The 18,214-nt window shown below is 44.7% G+C and overlaps 1 protein-coding gene across 1 annotated transcript in view; it reads right to left on the reverse strand.

Moving 5' to 3' along the window:
- Positions 1-18,002, reverse strand: part of tmem63c (transmembrane protein 63C) — a 106,203-nt gene extending 88,201 nt beyond the window's left edge. Inside the window, exons 1-6 of the mRNA XM_041214746.1 lie at positions 17,889-18,002; positions 16,217-16,453; positions 13,818-13,897; positions 8,556-8,643; positions 3,722-3,759; positions 2,565-2,707 (exon numbers count right to left, since the gene is read on the reverse strand). Of these exons, the coding sequence (XP_041070680.1) occupies positions 2,565-2,707; positions 3,722-3,759; positions 8,556-8,643; positions 13,818-13,897; positions 16,217-16,420 (553 nt within the window). The 5' untranslated portion in view covers positions 16,421-16,453; positions 17,889-18,002. The remainder of the gene's footprint in view (positions 1-2,564; positions 2,708-3,721; positions 3,760-8,555; positions 8,644-13,817; positions 13,898-16,216; positions 16,454-17,888) is intronic.
- Positions 18,003-18,214: the final 212 nt, after the last annotated feature.

The following is an 18,214-nucleotide window of genomic DNA, read 5'->3' on the forward strand; positions in this document are numbered from 1 at the left end:
CCAGTAAGTCACCTGGTCGCAGAATATAAAAGGAAATAACCCGCAGAGATAGTGGATACACTGGTAGTAATCTTCCAAGAATCCTTTGATTCTGGAAAAGTCCCAGAGGATTGGAAAACTGCCAATGTAACACCCTTATTCAAAAATGGAGGGAGACAAAAAACAGGTAACTGTAGGCCAGTTTGCTTAACATCTGTCATTGGGAAAATGTTGCAGTCTAATTATAAAGGATGTAATAGCAGAGCATTTAGAAATGCATAATAAAATCAAGCAGAGTCAGTATGGCTTCATGAAAGGGAAATCATGCCTGACAAATATTAAGGCTACTTAATAAGACAAGAGCCCATGGTGCTGGGTGTAGTATATTAGCCTGGATAGAGGACTGACAAACTAATAGTAGACAGAGAGTTGGGATACAGGGGGCATTTGCAGGATGGCAAACTATAACTAGTGGACTACCTCAGGGATCAGTGCTGAGAGGTTGTTTCCCCTTGTGCTGAGTCTAGGACCAGAGGGCATATCTCAGAGCCCATTTAAGACAGAGATGAGGAGGAATTTCTTCTCTCAGAGGGCTGTTAATCTGTGGAATTCTTTACCACAGAGGGCTGTAGAGGCTGGGTCATTCAGTACATTCAAGGCTGAGATAGACAGGTTTTTAATCAGTAAGGGAATCAAGGGTTATGGGGGAAAGGCAGGAAAGTGGAGTTGAGGATTGTCAAATCAGCCACGATCTCATTGAATGGCGGAGCAGACTCGATGGGCCGAATGGACTTCTTCTGTTCCTATGTCTTATGGTCTTATTCTCTTCTCCAAGGAGAACAGAGCCAGCTTCTCCAACCTAACCTTGCAACTGAAGTTATTCCTTCAGTCATTCTTGTGAATCTTTTCTGTACCCTCTCTAATGCCTTCACACTCTTCCTAAAGTGTGTTGCCCAGAACTGGACGCAATATCCAGTTGAGGCTGAAGCAGTGTTTTATAAAGGTTCACCATAACTTCAGCCAGGATTTCCCAGCCCCGCTGCAGTGGTCCACTGTGGCGGATGTGGCAAGTCAGCCAAAAGTCCATTGACTTTGGCGGCACCAGTAAATCTCACCGGCAGGTGGACTGGAAGATCCCACCCTTCCATGCTTTCATACTCTATGCCCCAGTTTAAAGCCCATGATGCTGTATGTTTTAGTAACCACTTTCTCAAACTACCCTGTCTCCTTCAATGATTTGTGCACATATACACAGATCCCTTGCTCCTGCACCTCCTTTATAATTGGACCCTTTTTTTATATTGTCCCTCCTCATTCTTCCTACCAAAATGAATCACTTCACACTTCTCTGCATTAAATTTCACCCGCCACATGTCCACCCACTCCACTAGGTTATTTATTTCTTCTTGAATTTTATCACAATCTTCCTCACAGTTCACAATACTCCAAGTTTTGGGTCATCAACAAATGTTGAAATTGTGTCCTGTACACCAATGATCTGTTAATACATGGATCAAGAAAAGCAATGGTTGTCCACTTAGGACTGAGATGAGGAGGTATTTCTTCGCTCAGAGGATTTCGAATCTTTGAAGTTCTGTACTCCAATGATCTGGGGACGCTCAGTCAAGACTGAGATCGATAAGATTTTTGGACAATAAGAGAATTAATGGATATGGCAGTCATGTGGGAAGATGGAATTGAGGTAGTAGTTCAGCCATGATCTGGTTGAATGATGGAGCAAACTCAAGGGACTGAATGGTCTACCCCAACTTCTATTTCGTACATAATAAAAGAAAGTTGTTATTGTAGCCCCGCCCACCAGCCAGCATCCACCCTGACACCTGTCTTCACACCGGTGCTCCAGCTCCATGAAACAAGTTTCATACCCACAGTCCAGTTCCTCTCACAACCTTTCCTGTTATACCCATGCTCCCCTCCAGCTCCCTCACTGTCCCAGAGACCCCCGACCCAACTCCCTGTCATGGAGCTGCCCCCTCCCCCACTCCATGTTCCAGAGCCTCCCCCTCCCTCCATTCCTTTTCCTCAAGCTACTATCTCCCCCCACTCCCTGTCCCAAAGCCACCCCCTACCCCACTCCCTGACCTGGAGCTGCCCCCTCCCCTTTTCCTGGAGCCGTCCCTCCTCCTACTCTGTCCCAAAGCCACCCCCTCTCCTACTCCCTCCCTACTCCCTCCCCCCACTCCTGTAGAAGAGCCACCCTCCCTCACTTCCCATCCTGGAGCCTCCTTTTTCGGGAACTGCCTCTCCCCACACTCCCTGTCTCAGAGCTGCCCCCCACCCTCCCCAACCCCCCCACTGTGTCCCTGAGTCACCCCCGCCCCATTTTATTTCCTGGAGCCACCCCTTCCAACCATCCCCCTTACTACAGCCTCCCCTCCCCCACTTCTTTTCCTGGTCTGCCACTCCCGCACCTCAACTCTGTGTCCCAGAGTCCCCTCCTCACTCTCTACTCTGGAGTCGCCCCCTCCTCCCACTCCTTTCCACATTCCTGGAGCTCCCTCCACCTCTGTCCCAGGGCCGCCACCCTCCTCCATCCCTCCATACCCCATCCTAGAGCTCCTTACCCAACAGGTCCCCAGAGAAGTTGACAGGCAGGACGATGGCAATGGACAGGACACAGACCACAGTGAGCAGCACCAGGATGTGTCGCTGAAACGAGAGGTAGATAATGGCGTCGATTCCGCACTTGTACTGAATCTCATCGTCCCTTAAAGCAAACACACTGAGTGAGTACCAAGTGAACACAGCTGCAATCTCCGATCCCCCCTCCCACCCAGCTATATGAAGAACCCCAGGGATCCTCTACCACCGTCATTTATACAAACCTAGGACAGGAGGAGGGTGCTCAGGGTGGGGAGAGGGTATTTTATAAGCAAAGGCAAAATACTGTGGATGCTGAAGATGATGGAAGTCACAGGCCTGAAAGGTTAACCCTGTTTCTCTTCCCACAGATGCTGCCAGACCTGCTGAGAATTGCTAGCAATGTTTGTCTTTATTTCCTATAATGCTTATAACTTCCTTTTCTTTGAGTTCCATTTATTCTTCCTGACTAATATCACTTGTACTAATTTTTTCATTTATATTTTCCTCTTTTTTCCACATTCTTTACATGCTCTTTGATTGCTTCTTTTTCTTGCCCTATTCCTTGTTCATTCAAATGACTCTCTCTCCCTACTCATGTGTTTTGCCACTTTATTAGTTTGTCTTCCTCTTCCTTGTGGAATAGCTCTCACCTTCCCCAGAACTCGTGTGAATGCTCCTTAAACTCTTGCTGAAGCTGGCCCTTTAAGCCACGTGTTCATCTCCCTAATTTTGCTTTCTTCCCATATTCTAGTGTGTGGCTGAGGGATGCAATGGAAAGCTCATGACACTCAGCACTCTTTCTAACTATTGCTTAAATGAAATCATGTATTAAAATTTCCATTGACAGCAACTAGAGTTTAACTTTAAATAAAACAGGAAGTGCAGGAAAATCTCAACAAGTCTAGCAGCAACTGCGGAGAGAAAAGCAGAGTTATTGTCTTGAGTCGAATTTGAGTCTTCTCAGGAACTGTTCCAAAGTTCTCCAGTTCCAAAGAAGAGTCATATTGGGCTCGAAACATCAACTCTGTTTCACTCTCCACAGGTACTACCAGACCTGCTTAGTTTTACCAGCACTCTGTTTTTATCTCAGATCTCCAACATCCGCAGTGTTTTCCTTTTATTCTAGAGTTTAACTTACCTCATGTGATAGAGTGTGGTCAACCAGGAACAAAAACCCTGCAGACACAGGACCAAAAACACAAATCAAAATCATAAATTCACCAGTAACAATTAAAATCACAATCAGAAAAACATAGCGAGAAATGGGATCGCTCAATGATCCAGTAACCCACCTGGCAGAGTCGGTGATCCGGTAACCCACCTGGCTAAGTCAGTGATCCAGTAACTGATCTAGTTGGGTCACTCAGTTATTTGGTAATCCACCTGACCGAGTCATTCAGTGATCCAGTAACCCACCTACCGCGTTACTGATCCAGTAATAAATCTAGCTAGGTCACTCAGTTATCTAGTAATCACTGAATCACACATTGCAGAAGAGGCCCTTCGGCCCATCGAGTCTGCACCAACACATGAGAAACACTTGACCTACCCACTTAACCCCATTTACCAGCACTTGGCCCATAGCCTTGAATGTTATGATGTGCCAAGTGCTCATCCAGGTAGTTTTTAAAGGATGTGAGGCAAACCGACTCCACCACCCTCCCAGGCAGCACATTCCAGACCGTCACCACCCTCTGGGTAAAAAGGTTTTTCCTCACATTCCCCCTAAAACTCCTGCCCCTCACCTTGAACTTGTGTCCCCTTCTAACTGACCCTTCAACTAAGGGGAACAGCTGCTCCCTATCCACCCTGTCCATGCCCCTCATAATCTTGTACACCTCGATCAGGTCGCCCCTCAGTCTTCTCTGCTCCAACGAAAACAACCCAAGTCTATCCAACCTCTCTTCATAACGTAAATGTTTCATCCCAGGCAACATCCTGGTGAACCTCCTCTGCACACGCTCCAGTGCAATCACATCCTTCCTATAATGTGCCAACCAGAACTGCACACAGTACTCCAGCTGTGGCCTCACCAAGGTTCTATACAACTACAACATGATCTCCCTACTTTTGTAATCTATGCCTTGATTGATAAAGGCAAGTGTCCCGTATGCCTTTTTCACCACCCCACTAACATGCCCCTCCGCCTTCAGAGATCTATGGACACACACACCAAGGTCCCTTTGTTCCTCAGAACTTCCTAGTGTCATGCCATTCATTGAATACTTCCTTGTCAAATTACTCCTTCCAAAGTGTATTACCTCACACTTTTCAAGGTTAAATTCCATCTGCCACTTATCTGCCCATTTGACCATCCCGTCTATATCTTCCTGTAGCCCAAGACACTCAACCTCACTGTTAACCTAATCCTACCCCCCACATAGTCATCTATGTCCTTTATATAAATGACAAATAATAGGGGACCCAGCACAGATCCCTGTGGTATGCCACTGGACACTGGCTTCCAGTCACTAAAGCATCCTTCTGTCATCACCCTCTGTCTCCTACAACTGAGCCAATTTTGAATCCACCTATCAAATTACCCTGTATCCCAAAAACAGAATTACCTGGAAAAACTCAGCAGGTCTGGCAGCATCGGCGGAGAAGAAAAGAGTTGACGTTTCGAGTCCTCATGACCCTTCGACAGAACTTGAGTTCGAGTCCAAGAAAGAGTTGAAATATAAGCTGGTTTAAGGTGTGTGTGTGGGGGGCGGAGAGAGAGAGAGAGAGAGAGAAGTGGAGGGGGGGGTGTGGTTGTAGGGACAAACAAGCAGTGATAGAAGCAGATCATCAAAAGATGTCAACAACAATAATACAAAAGAACACATAGGTGTTAAAGTTAAAGTTGGTGATATTATCTAAACGAATGTGCTAATTAAGAATGGATGGTAGGGCACTCAAGGTATAGCTCTAGTGGGGGTGGGGAGAGCATAAAAGATGTAAAAAAAAAAATAAATAAATAAATAATTTTTTTTTTTCTTTTTCTCTTTTTATAATGGAAATAGGTGGGAAAAGGAAAATCTATATAATTTATTGGAAAAAAAAGAGAAAAGGAAGGGGGAAACAGAAAGGGGGTGGGGATGGGGGAGGGAGCTCACGACCTAAAGTTGTTGAATTCAATATTCAGTCCGGAAGGCTGTAAAGTGCCTAGTCGGAAGATGAGGTGTTGTTCCTCCAGTTTGCGTTGGGCTTCACTGGAACAATGCAGCAAGCCAAGGACAGACATGTGGGCAAGAGAGCAGGGTGGAGTGTTAAAATGGCAAGCGACAGGGAGGTTTGGGTCATTCTTGCGGACAGACCGCAGGTGTTCTGCAAAGCGGTCACCCAGTTTACGTTTGGTCTCTCCAATGTAGAGGAGACCGCATTGGGAGCAACTTTAGGTCGTGAGCTCCCTCCCCCATCCCCACCCCCTTTCTGTTTCCCCCTTCCTTTTCTCTTTTTTTTCCAATAAATTATATAGATTTTCCTTTTCCCACCTATTTCCATTATAAAAAGAAAACAATTATTTATTTATTTATTTACATCTTTTATGCTCTCCCCACCCCCACTAGAGCTATACCTTGAGTGCCCTACCATCCATTCTTAATTAGCACATTCGTTTAGATAATATCACCAACTTTAACTTTAACACCTATGTGTTCTTTTGTATTATTGTTGTTGACATCTTTTGATGATCTGCTTCTATCACTGCTTGTTTGTCCCTACAACCACACCCCCCTCCCCCTCCCCCTCCACTTCTCTCTCTCTCTCTCCACCCCCCACACACACACCTTAAACCAGCTTATATTTCAACTCTTTCTTGGACTCGAACTCAAGTTCTGTTGAAGGGTCATGAGGACTCGAAACGTCAACTCTTTTCTTCTCCGCCGATGCTGCCAGACCTGCTGAGTTTTTCCAGGTAATTCTGTTTTTGTTTTTGTTTTGGATTTCCAGCATCCGCAGTTTTTTTGTTTTTACCCTGTATCCCATGTGCCTTTGCCTTCTTTATAAGTCTCCCATTGTGGGACCTTGTCAAAGGCTTTGCTGGAATCCATATAAACTACATCAACCCACCTGGCTGAGTCACTCAGTGATCCAGTAACCCACCCGGCCGAGTCACTTGGTGATCCGGGTAACCCATCTGGTTGGGTTGGTGATCTGGTACCCACACGGCCTGGTAATCTACCTGGCTAAGACACTCAGTGATCCAGTAACCCAATTGGCCAAGGCACTGATCCGGTAACTGATCTAGCCAGGTAACTCAGTTATCTGATAATCCACCTGGCCAAGTCACTCAGTGACGCAGTAATACAACTGGCCAGATAGCTCAATGATCTAGTAACCCACCCAGTTGGGGTTGCTTGGTGATCCAGTAATCCACCTGATCAAATCACTCTGTGATCAGGTACTCCGCCCAGTCAAGTCAATAAGTGATCCTGTAACCCACTCACTCAGTGATCTAGCAACCCGCCTGGCCGAGTCACTGTGATCCAGTAACCCACCCAGCCAGATCACTCAGTGATTTGGTAACCCATCTGGTCGGGTCACTATGCGATACGGTAATCCACCTGGTTGAGGTGATTCACTCGGTGATCTTGTAATCCACCTGGCTGGTGGAGTGGAAGATGAGGACAAGGTGAACCCTATCATGGTTCTGGGAGGGGGTGGGAATTAAGGAGCAACAATAGAAGTGTGTGAAGTGGGACAGACATGGCTGAGGGCCTCAGCAACCTCAATGCAACCCTTGCTTGAGAAAATAGGAAGATATATCAGAAGTGCTGGTGTGCAAGGTTGCTTCATCAGAACAGATGCAACAAAGACTGCAAAACTGGGAGAATGGAAAGTCCTCCAAAGCTTCCTGCTACTTCCCCTTGATCATCACCCCCATCAACGAACATCAAGTCATTGTTTCTAGGGCTGTAACTGACCTCATCGCCTCTGGAGATCTTTCATTAACTTCATAGTCTCCCAACGCTGAACAGCCCACTTCTAACTCCTTTCCTTTTTCTTACCCTGTGGGTTCCCCCTCCACCGTGGTTGACAGGGCCTTTGACCAGTCTATTCCATTTGGCCTTTTACCTCCTCTTTCCTTACTGCCTAAGGCCTCAAACACTCCTTCCAGGTGATACAGCGGTTTATGTGTAATTCTTTCAATTCAGTATCCCATATTCATTGCTCACAATGCACTCTGCTATATATTCGGGAGACCAAACAGAGCTTGGGTGGCAGCTTTGCGGAACACCTCAGTTCATTCTTTAAGCATAAGCCATAAGCTTCCAGTCTTCTGCCATTTAAATACTCCAACTTGCTCTCATGCTGACCTCTCTGTCCTTGGCCTCCTGCAGTGTTCCACTGAAACTCAATGTAAGCTTGAGAAACTGCACCTCGTCTTTCAGTTAGGGCACTTCAGGCTTAACAGTGAGTTCAACAATTTCAGACCATTATCTCTGCTCTCATTTTGTTTTCTTTGCTTATCTTGGTCTTGCTTTTGCTTTTATGTTTTTTGCTTTCCGATGGTAGCTGTTCACCATTCTGTTACTCACACTTCCTTTAGACACAAATTTTGTTTCTTTATTAATCCTATTGCCACCTTTTTGCTCTGCACCACCAACCCTTTTGACATTTAATCTTTCCCGTCTTCTACACTCTCACACATCTTCCCTTCCATTCTTTTTCCCACCTTCCTCCATTTCACCTGCTTAAAATCTAAATCTAAGTTTTCTCAGTTCTGCTGAAAGGTCACCTACCTGAAACATAAACGGTTTCTCTCTGCACAGATCTGCCTGGCCTGCTGAGTATTTCCAGCATTTTATGTTTTATTTCAGATTTCCAGCATCCACAGTATTTTACTTTTATGTGTGAATTTAATGGTTGTAATTTACATAGATTTCCAGAAGACACTCAATATAGTTCCACATAAAAAACTTAACAAAAATGAATGTATGGAATTGGAGGCACAGCAGACACTGGTGCAAGTTCAGTTGCTCACTTACCACATCTTTACTCTCCAGTTCAGCTGGACTGGTTTCAGATGGAGATTTCTCCTTTTCAGTCTGTTCACCATAAAATAATGAGGTGAGGCTACAGAAAATAGAGGAAAAACTTTGAACACAACTGCAGAAACTATACTCCCCAGAGACACTGAGAGCCACAGATAGCGAGCACATTGCAAAGGACAGACAGAGAGATGTGGAGTGGGCAGGGGGAAATGGAATGAGAAGTGGAGGCAGGACAGCAGAAGAAGGGAATGGCCAGTGGGGTGGGAGGAAGGGGCAGGGAAAGGAGGTAGGGCACTGAGGCAGTAAAGTCAGAGATGGCCAGAGGGGGCTCCTTCAAGGATGATACCAGATATGCAAGGGTATACATATCAGGAAAGGATGAAGCTGCTGAGTTTTTCCAGGTAATTCTGTTTTTGTTTTGGATTTCCAGCATCCACAGATTTTTGTTTTTATCTAGGATGAATAGATGGTGTCTCTTTTCTCTTGAAGAAAGGCTCAGGCAGTGATCAAATAAAGGATTTGACAGAGTGGATGCAGAGTGAATGTTTCATCTTGTAGGGAACAGCGTAACTAGAGGCCATCAATATCAAACAGTCATCAAGAAATTCAATAAGGAATTCAGAAGAAACTTCTACACCCAAACTGGTGAGAATGTAGAACTTGCTACCACAGTGAGTGGTTGAATCCAATAATATAGGTGACTTTATGGGGAAGCTAGACAAGCATTTGAGGAAGGATGGAATAGATGGTTATGATGGTCAATTTAAATGAGGAAAAATGGGAGAAGGCTCAAGTGAAGCATGAACACCGGCATGGACTTGTTGGGCTAAATGGCCTGTTTCTGACCTGTAGATCTGATGTAATCCTGTTCAAAATTATTTTTTTTAAATCTGCCTGTCTGATGGCCATGAAACGCCCATTTGGAGAGGGTCGGGCAGGCTGCAGGTGGACCTTGGTGCAGTAAACTCAGTACAGTCTATGTTCAGGGCAGCCCACTGTGGGACAGGGTCCTGAAACACATTAGGCCCCCTATTTGCAAACGCCTGTTTCAAGCACGGTTCTGGACACCTATACTGGAGCCTACAACGATATGGGGAGTAGCACAATTCCAGCATGGAAGGTCTGCATGTTGCCTGCCTGCCATATTGGACGCTTAGACACCCACGATGCACCTGCAAAATGGATGGGCTATCAACAACTATCTCACCCCTGAAAGCTAATGTAGCCCCACATGGAGTGGAGCCAGAACACAATGCAGGTGTCCAGAATATTACAATGGCAGGGCAGAAAGTGAAATATTGCAGGGGAAGAGAACAATCTTAAATATAAATACAGCTGTTTCCTACTTCACGACCAGTTTATTCCGCTCCACATCAACAAAACACATCAATGCTGATGAAAAGGGGTGGAGCTGTAGCCATGCAGTGCTGCATGCTGAGCACTAGATGGCAGCAATACTGTTAGGAACAGGAAGTCATTCAGCCCCTGAGCCTGTTCCATCATTCAATTAGATCATGGCTAATCTGTATCCTAAATCCATCCACATAGAGCCTTGGCTCTATAATCCCTCAATACCCATCCAGCAAAAATCTGTCGATCTCAGATTTAGAATTAATAATTGAGCCAGCATCTACTACTTTTTGTGGGAAGAGTTTGACACTTCTACACTCACTGTGTGAAATAGTATTTGCTAAATTCCCCCTGGCTCTGATATTAAGGTTATGTCCCCTTATCTTAGACTCCTTCTCCAGCAGAAGTTTCTCTCCGTTTACCACATCAATTCCTTTCAAAATCCTAAAAACCTCAATCAAGTCGCCCTTTAAGACTCTGTATTGCAGGGAATACAAGCTTACTTAATATAATCTCTCCTCATAATTTAACTCTTAAATTTCTTGCATAGCATTTCAGTGAATCTGCACTGCAATCCTTCCAAGGCCAATATATTCATTTTAAGGTGTATGATGAACTCTTTACTTTGCAAAGACTTGAGTTTGTGAGAAATCACTTTAAATCCAAAGTGAAACTGGAGAGAATGCTGGAAGGGGGGTGTAATTGAAATTTCTGGGTCTAATGTCACTTCTGAGAGTGTGAACTCTGGCTGAGGTTGCTAGAGTTGGGAGCTAGCTGACCAAAAAAGGGAAGCAGAAGCTAACTGGGTATCAAGTTTACAGCCTGTGCTGTAACACACACAGGCACAGAATTCCTGTTGGGATCACAAGCAGAGATAGTATTCCTGGTATGAGGAGAAGCATGCAAAACTCTCTATGAAAAGGTCAGTTTTCTGTTTGGCAGTAAGAAAAGATAGAACTCCAGAAGCTCTCTGTGAGGCAATGTATAGGTGAGCTAAAAGGGACTGAATTCTAAAAGCTGTGTGAATAGTTTAGGCATGCTAAAGACCAGACCATGAAGCATATGTTGTTGGTTGGTCAGTTGAAAAGGTACTCTGGAAAGCTACATCATCAGAGCTGAGGTGACCCGAATGGGAAAGGGTTCATGGGCATGCACCTTATCAGATAGAACACAGTTGCTGGTGAAAGTGACTTGGGGGCCGAATCCATTGAGTGGGAAAAGTGAGGGATCCAACGTATCTAAGATTGGGTAAAAGAACTTTGAAACTTGCACATGGTGCCAAATTTGTGCAAGGAGTGATATGAGTGCTTGTAGTTTCATAAGATTTATCTTTGTGGGATCAACTATTTAAAGTGAAGTTCACCTTTGAATGAAATACCATTTGTCTGTTAATACATGCTTAATTTTCTGTTGATTTTAAATTTTACTGTCGAAGCAAAAGTTTTAAAAGTGGAATCTTGTCCCCCAATTCCTTTTGTAAGGGGTTGTTTGAGGATTGCTTTCTTTTCAGGTTATTGGTTCCTGTTAGGATCATATCATGTGCAGTGCCCTGAACTGTATACAGTACTCCAGATGTGGTCGAACCAGGGCTTTGTATAGCTGTAGCAAAACTCTCCACCCCACCCTTTATATTCTGGTCCCCTGATCATAAAGGCTAATATTACATTAGCTTTTTGATTATTTTTTATTCCTAACTATCACATTTTAGTAATCTGTGGACATGGACCCCTAAATCCCTTCAGCCCTCCACTTTCTTAGTTCTTCACCATTTAAATACTGTTCCTGTTTTTGGTTAAAAATGGATAACCTCACATTTACCCCCATTGATATCCACCTGCCACAGTTTTGCCCACTCACTTAATCTATCTAGGCCTCTTTGTAATCTTTTTATCATCGACACATTTGAATATTTGACTCTCTATTGTGTTATCTAAGTCATTAATAAAGATAATTGAGGTCCCAGTCATTTCCTTCTAATTCGAGTACATACTCATCATCACTACCTTTTGTCTTCTATCACCTAACCAACTAGCTAGCCAGGGCCGCATGGAGAGCCAGCACAGATTTGTAAAAGGCAAATTGTATTCGACTAACTTGATTGAGTTCTTTGAGGCAGGGAGTGGGACTAACTAGATAGCTCTTTGGAAGAGGCAGCTCAGGTACTGAATGGCCTCCTGTCTTTTACCATTCTATAATTCCATGAAACCCTGTTACTCAATCTCACCTTCACAATCAACAACTCAGATATTGACCCCAAGGTTAGAACTTAAATTAGCATAGGGATCTCTACGTGATGACTTATTGGGCACAGTGGCAGTTTACTGGAGAGTGAGGTCACACACGGACTCTCTGCAAAGGATTCTGATGCTGACTTCAGTTTACCAAAAGAGACTGTTAGACAAACAATGGCACCACTGGGCAGCCTGCCAGTGAGATTACACACAATGCTGTAAAACATGGCGGGGGGGTGGTCCAACTAGGGTTACCAACCCTTCCAGGACACTGCCTTGTGAAACCCTGGAGAAAAATCATTAGAACATTAAAATAGTTTTTAATTTGTCATTTTCTTTGAACATTTCTCTTTACCAGATATAAAAATATTGAAAACGGGGGAAAAAAGGCTGTTTGGCTGATTGTCAATCATCATCCAACTGGGTAATGAGTCTTTTTACTTTCCAATTGGCGTAGGAAGCCATGCGTCACAAGGATGGATGTGTTGGCCAACTAATGGCTGATGTGTGGGGGCAAGTCATGTGATGAAACCTCCAGGAATACATTTAATCATAGTTGGAAACCCTAGGTCAAATTCAAACTTTTGTCAAGGCTTTGTACAGAACATGGAGACCATTCCATGCAACATGGAGTGAGCAGTCAGCTCCATCAGTGCTGCAGGGGAACCCACCAAGATGGAGTCTCTTATGAGGTTGCTATTGAAAATAGTTGCTATTGAAGATGAGATGGCTGCCATAATGGCTTTAACTCTACTTCTGAGATTACTAATATGATTTGTTTGATAAATTTGTTTATTGTTCCAGGTTCAGTTTTAGTGAAGTGAGGGCAAGACCCATTAATGTCTAAAGAAGGCAGTCGGAAGCTGCAGAATAAGGACTGTGGGTAAGTGGAAGGGCTGATTTAGATGAAAGACTCCCTGAGTAACTTGTCTGGGATCTTGGGGAGTTAGAGGCTCTGGTGAGTTCTTCCTATTCCCATACTTCTTCCGAACCAGAAGATGGGAAGGGCTTCCAGGATTGAGTAGTTGTTGAGCACACAGGTGAACAAAGACCTCAAAATCAGCCTGTGTGCATATCCATCTTTCTCTCTCTTTATGTACCAGAATGTGTGTACTTCTGTCACTCCCTGTACCATGGTGTGTGTATCTGCCTCTCTCTTTGCACCAGAATGTGCATATCTATCTCTCTGTCTGTACTACAATGTGTTTATCACTCTCTGTGCATACCCAAATGTGTGTATCTGTCTCTCTCCTGACCTGTCTGTGTGTCAGTGTCTCTTTTCTCTGTGTACCAGAGTGTGCGTAGCTGTCTCTTTACCAGAATACGTTTAATGTTTCAAACAGCACCCAATGTTTGATGCCCTTGTGAGTATATCAGGCTTTGTTTTCACATGTAAGTAGAAATCACACCTTCTTCCCATTTCCTCTAACATTTCCTCCTAACAAAGCACAACCGCTGCTGCTGCTGTGGAACCTCTCTTATCCCAGTCGTGAGGCTCCATTTGCACCACACAGCCACTGTACTCCCCAGGAGAAGCACATGGAACTGCTCTGGAAGGAGAGATTGTCCCAGTGAATTACATTAATAGTTTGACTCGGAGAGGTACGGGACTAACTGGGAGTGGAACTGGTGGAAAGAGAAGGGGGTTATATAGAAGCAATGAAACAGGAAGAACCTGTCATTGTCCATCAGCAGAGCCAGGCGTCCATAGTCCCAGGCTGCCTTCCGCAGGCAGGAAAACATGAAGAGCAGCATCTGCAATCAGAGAGAAACAGCAAGGGGTTAATATTCCACAAAACCTGCCTCAACTGGTGATGTTTTTTATTCCAACACATAGGCATCTCCACTCAAACAGGATCCCAACATTTACACTACGAACTCAAACCCTTTTAGCCAATTTCAAGTCCAAAGTCACCTGCGCTGGGGAAATCTACTTTTTCTTGACTTTAAACTTATTGCCAAACCGAATAGAGAGTAAAGCCCCCTCTACACTGTCCCCATCAAACACTCCCAGGACAGGTACAGCACGGGGTTAGATACAGAGTAAATCTCCCTCTACACTGTCCCCATCAAACACTCCCAGGACAGGTACAACACAGGGTTAGATACAGAGTAAAGCCCCCTCTACACTGTCCCCATCAAACACTCCCAGGACAGGTACAGCACGGGGTTAGATACAGAGTAAATCTCCCTCTACACTGTCCCCATCAAACTCTCCCAGGACAGGTACCGCACAGGGTTAGATACAGAGGAAAGCTCCCTCTACACTGTTTTACTAGGACCCCCGGTGAATTACATGGGAGAAGAATTTTGTCCCTCCTTCCTGGACTAGTTTCCAAGCCAGGTCCAATATGTGGAAAGGAGTTTCTGATATACTGTCCAACCAGTTCCCTTTTAAGTAAAGGAGGCTCTGACTGTTTTTTCTTCTAGGTTAGAATTAAATTCCAATTTCAGAAATGTACTTATGTGTCTGAGCCTCTGCACCAGTCATCCAGTTAGAAAAGGATCAAGTCCCTCCCACAGTGAGATACCTTCAGTTCAAAGAAAGAGAGACGGCTCTAGTAGAAAGCTTAGCCAGCCAACTGAATTACAGTGCAGAAGGCTGTTTAAACTTTCAGCTCAATGTCTTTTCCTCTCTCCGCAGAGAGTTGAGAGTTTCCAGTATTTGGTGTTTTTATTTCAGACTTCCAGCATCGGCAGTATTTTTCCCTTTATTAATAATCCCTGGAATATGCTGCGGGTTTTACAGTGTTCCAGCACTCCTGGACACAGGACAAAGATCATCACAGCTCAGGTCAAGTAACAACATGGTTGGATGGGATTGGGAATCACTGCTATCTAAAACTTTAGCAAGACTTATATAAATAGAGATCACAAACCTACAGACCCACTGGGCTGTTTGTAGCTCAGAGTGTGTTCCGTGCAGGAGGACTATTTTGAGGTCAAGAAACCAGGGAGAACAGGTTTCCAGAATGTCCTGCAGTTTGTAAACTACAGGGCAGCTCTAATTGTTTATCACCCACAAGCAGCTGGATAGATAGGCTGGAGGTCGGTCGGGCAATGAATCTTGCAACACAAGGTTGCAGCAAGAACTGCTGGTGGTGGGAGAGATCACAGGGAGGGCAGGCGGGGTCCAATGGTGGTAGAAGGGTAAGATTGTTGGAGGAGGTGGAGCACACGGTTATGGGAATGGGGGTTACTGAGTAGCTTATTGGGCCTGGAGGAAACATTCCTGCACCTCTTGGCCCCTGTAAAGGCACTGACCTAATAGATTCAGCCCTTCTCTCCTTTCACCTGCTGTATTTCCTGAGGCCAACATGAGTTAAAGATAGAATAACTATTAAAATGAAGGACACAGCCTCATTACAGTTTATAGTGTACAGTTTTGGTTTCCTTACCTGAGGAAGGAAATAGGGATGAGAAGAATTTCCTATGAGGAGAGATTAAGTAGACTTGGCCCATATTCCTTAAAGTTTAGAAGAATGATAGGTGATCTCATTAAAACATACAAAGATTCTGAAGGGGCTTAACAGGGTAGAGACACTGAGAGGTCGTTTCTTCTGACTGGGGAATCTAGAATACAGGGGCACCATCTCAAGATCAGATTCAGCCACTTAGAACTGAGATGTGGAGAAATTCCCTCATTCAAAGGATTGTGAATCTTTGGAATTCTCTACCTTAGAGAGTCGCAAATGCTCATTTGTTGAATATATTCAATATTTTTGGATACTCAGAATCAAGGGATATGGGGATGGTGTGGGGAGGTGGAAGATCAGCCACGATCTTATTGAATAGCAGGGCAGGTTCAAGGGGCAGAATGACCTACTCCAGTTCCTATTTCTTATATTATTATAATACTTAAATGATCAACCCACCTCCTGTGAATGATTGCTCACCTGCCTCGCACCCCACCTTTGTTAAAACAGGAACAGGCTAGGTTCTTGTTTCAGAATTTTTGTTTCTTAACCCCTCACCTGGCCCCAACCCACCCATTTTTTGGGAGTTAAGTTTCAGTACCAACTCTGAAATATAGGGATCAGATTAACACATGAGAAAAGAGAGGCATGTCCATACCAGCCAGACAATGAAGTTGATGGCGAGTACAGTAGGGACTCCTCCAAAGGACAGTCCCTGAAGCACAGTGCTCCGGGATCGTGCACTGTAACAGTGTTCCATTGTTCCATTGGCTAGGGAATCCAAGAGGTTAAGTAGTCCCAGATTATGGCCAAATTTGTTGCTCAGAGCGGGTGAGGAGCGGTGAAGGTGAGAGTTGTCCATCTGGGGAATGCTGTCACTGTGTAAACTCAATACCTGTGGATAGAACAAAAAGCAAGGAGAAAAATAGGATAAATATTTGAAGCAAAGGCCAATAAGGGGTTAAGGGAAGAGAGGAGGGCAGTGGGATTAATTTGGTATTGATACAGGATTAAGGGGAGAGAGCAGGGCACTGGGGTTAGTTTGGGATTGATCTAGATCCCAGGCTTTCTATAGGGAGCTTACATGTCGAATATGAAATGAATTGCACCTGTCAACATCCTGTACAGCTTTGATGGAAATGCACAGAAGCTGTTGTGGGCGTAAGTGGATCTATGCGATAAGATGGAAGGCCTCGGGCAGCTTTAGGCATTTCTGCCCCCATTAGTGACCCCACACCAAGTTTGAACTCTAACCCCTTGTCAATTGCTGCTCCTTCCCAGAGATTCAATTAATCCATCCCATCAACTTGAGCACTGCCCCCCTTACTTGATGCTACGGTCATCTGCCTTTTAAAGGCTTATTTCCAGGCATCTCCACACATTATTCTCACTTTATTTCAAACTTACAACCACGACAGCTCGGTATTTCCATGGAAGCTGTAGTGCAGAGCCGTACAGGATATTGACAGGTGCAATTCATTTCATGTTCATCATGTAAGCTCCCTATATTCAGCTTGGGATTTTTACTCTCTCAATTTACAGCTGGTTTGTGACCACTGGCAGTGCATTCTGCAGATCTGCGCCCACTATCCTGGCAGCAATCATTACTCACTAACTCTGCGTTGCTGTTATCAGACAGACCATAAAGTTACAGTCAGACTGCGGGGCAATGAGGGCTCTCCCCTCAGGATATGCTCATGCACCCTGTCAGGAGTTTGGGCACAGCTTCAAAGCCATGCTGCTTCCAGGAATATCATCAAGCAAACCATCAGCATCCTACACAGCATTTCTGCTGCCTGGACTGTGACAAAGAGGATTTGCAGTAAACCTGAGTAGGAATCCAGGCCTGTGGTCTGCTATGCACTCTATAACTTTGCCACCCTGGGGTACACCACAGGGTTGCCAACTCAGAGTGAAGCTATTCTAGATTTTATTTTCTCCGATCGTGATGACATCATCTATTGATCTTTCACCTGTCATTTCCAAACCCGTGCACAATAAAGCTATTCTTTTTATTTTAGTGCTGGGTGCCGTCCCCACCACTACTGTACCAGAATGCCTCTCACCAGGGTGATTCATCAGTTTGGGGTTTCTTTGAGCTGTGTTAATAGCTATTAAAACTATTAACTTAGCTTTCTTCTAGCTATAATGTAAGCAGCAGGCAGCAACACACCTTTTACCAAATTCCCTTGGCTCGAGTGACTTTCTCTGAGACTTAATTCCAGTTAAGTCCCTTGGCAGAAAGCTTTCTAAGTTTGATTTTTAGTCAATGCAATTTTTCAAGCCCGGCAGCAAAGTGAGAAGCTGGAAGCAGACGCTGTCCCTCTTACCTTGAGTGAGTCTTGGCCTTTCCCAGGGATTTCTTTTCAGCCAGAGTCTAGGCTGGCCTGAAGTGCTGGGACTGCGGGTATGAATTTTCTAGAGAATTCCAGGAGGTGGGCTAGCGCTTTCCAGGAGTTGAAAGTTCAGACAGTTCAGTTGTCCTATTGCTGGCTCTGTTACCTCCTGATTGGGCTGACTCCTTTGATCTTTTTCTAACCTTTCTCTCTCTCTCTTTCTCTCTGAGTCTTGGGTCACTTGAGGACTTGACTCAAGGCTCACTCACTTGCTCTCAGGCTCAGCTTCAGCCACTAGTGGCAAAAAAATAACAGGCAGG

Source organism: Carcharodon carcharias, chromosome 20, assembly GCF_017639515.1.
Source record: "Carcharodon carcharias isolate sCarCar2 chromosome 20, sCarCar2.pri, whole genome shotgun sequence".
NCBI lineage: Eukaryota > Metazoa > Chordata > Chondrichthyes > Lamniformes > Lamnidae > Carcharodon > Carcharodon carcharias.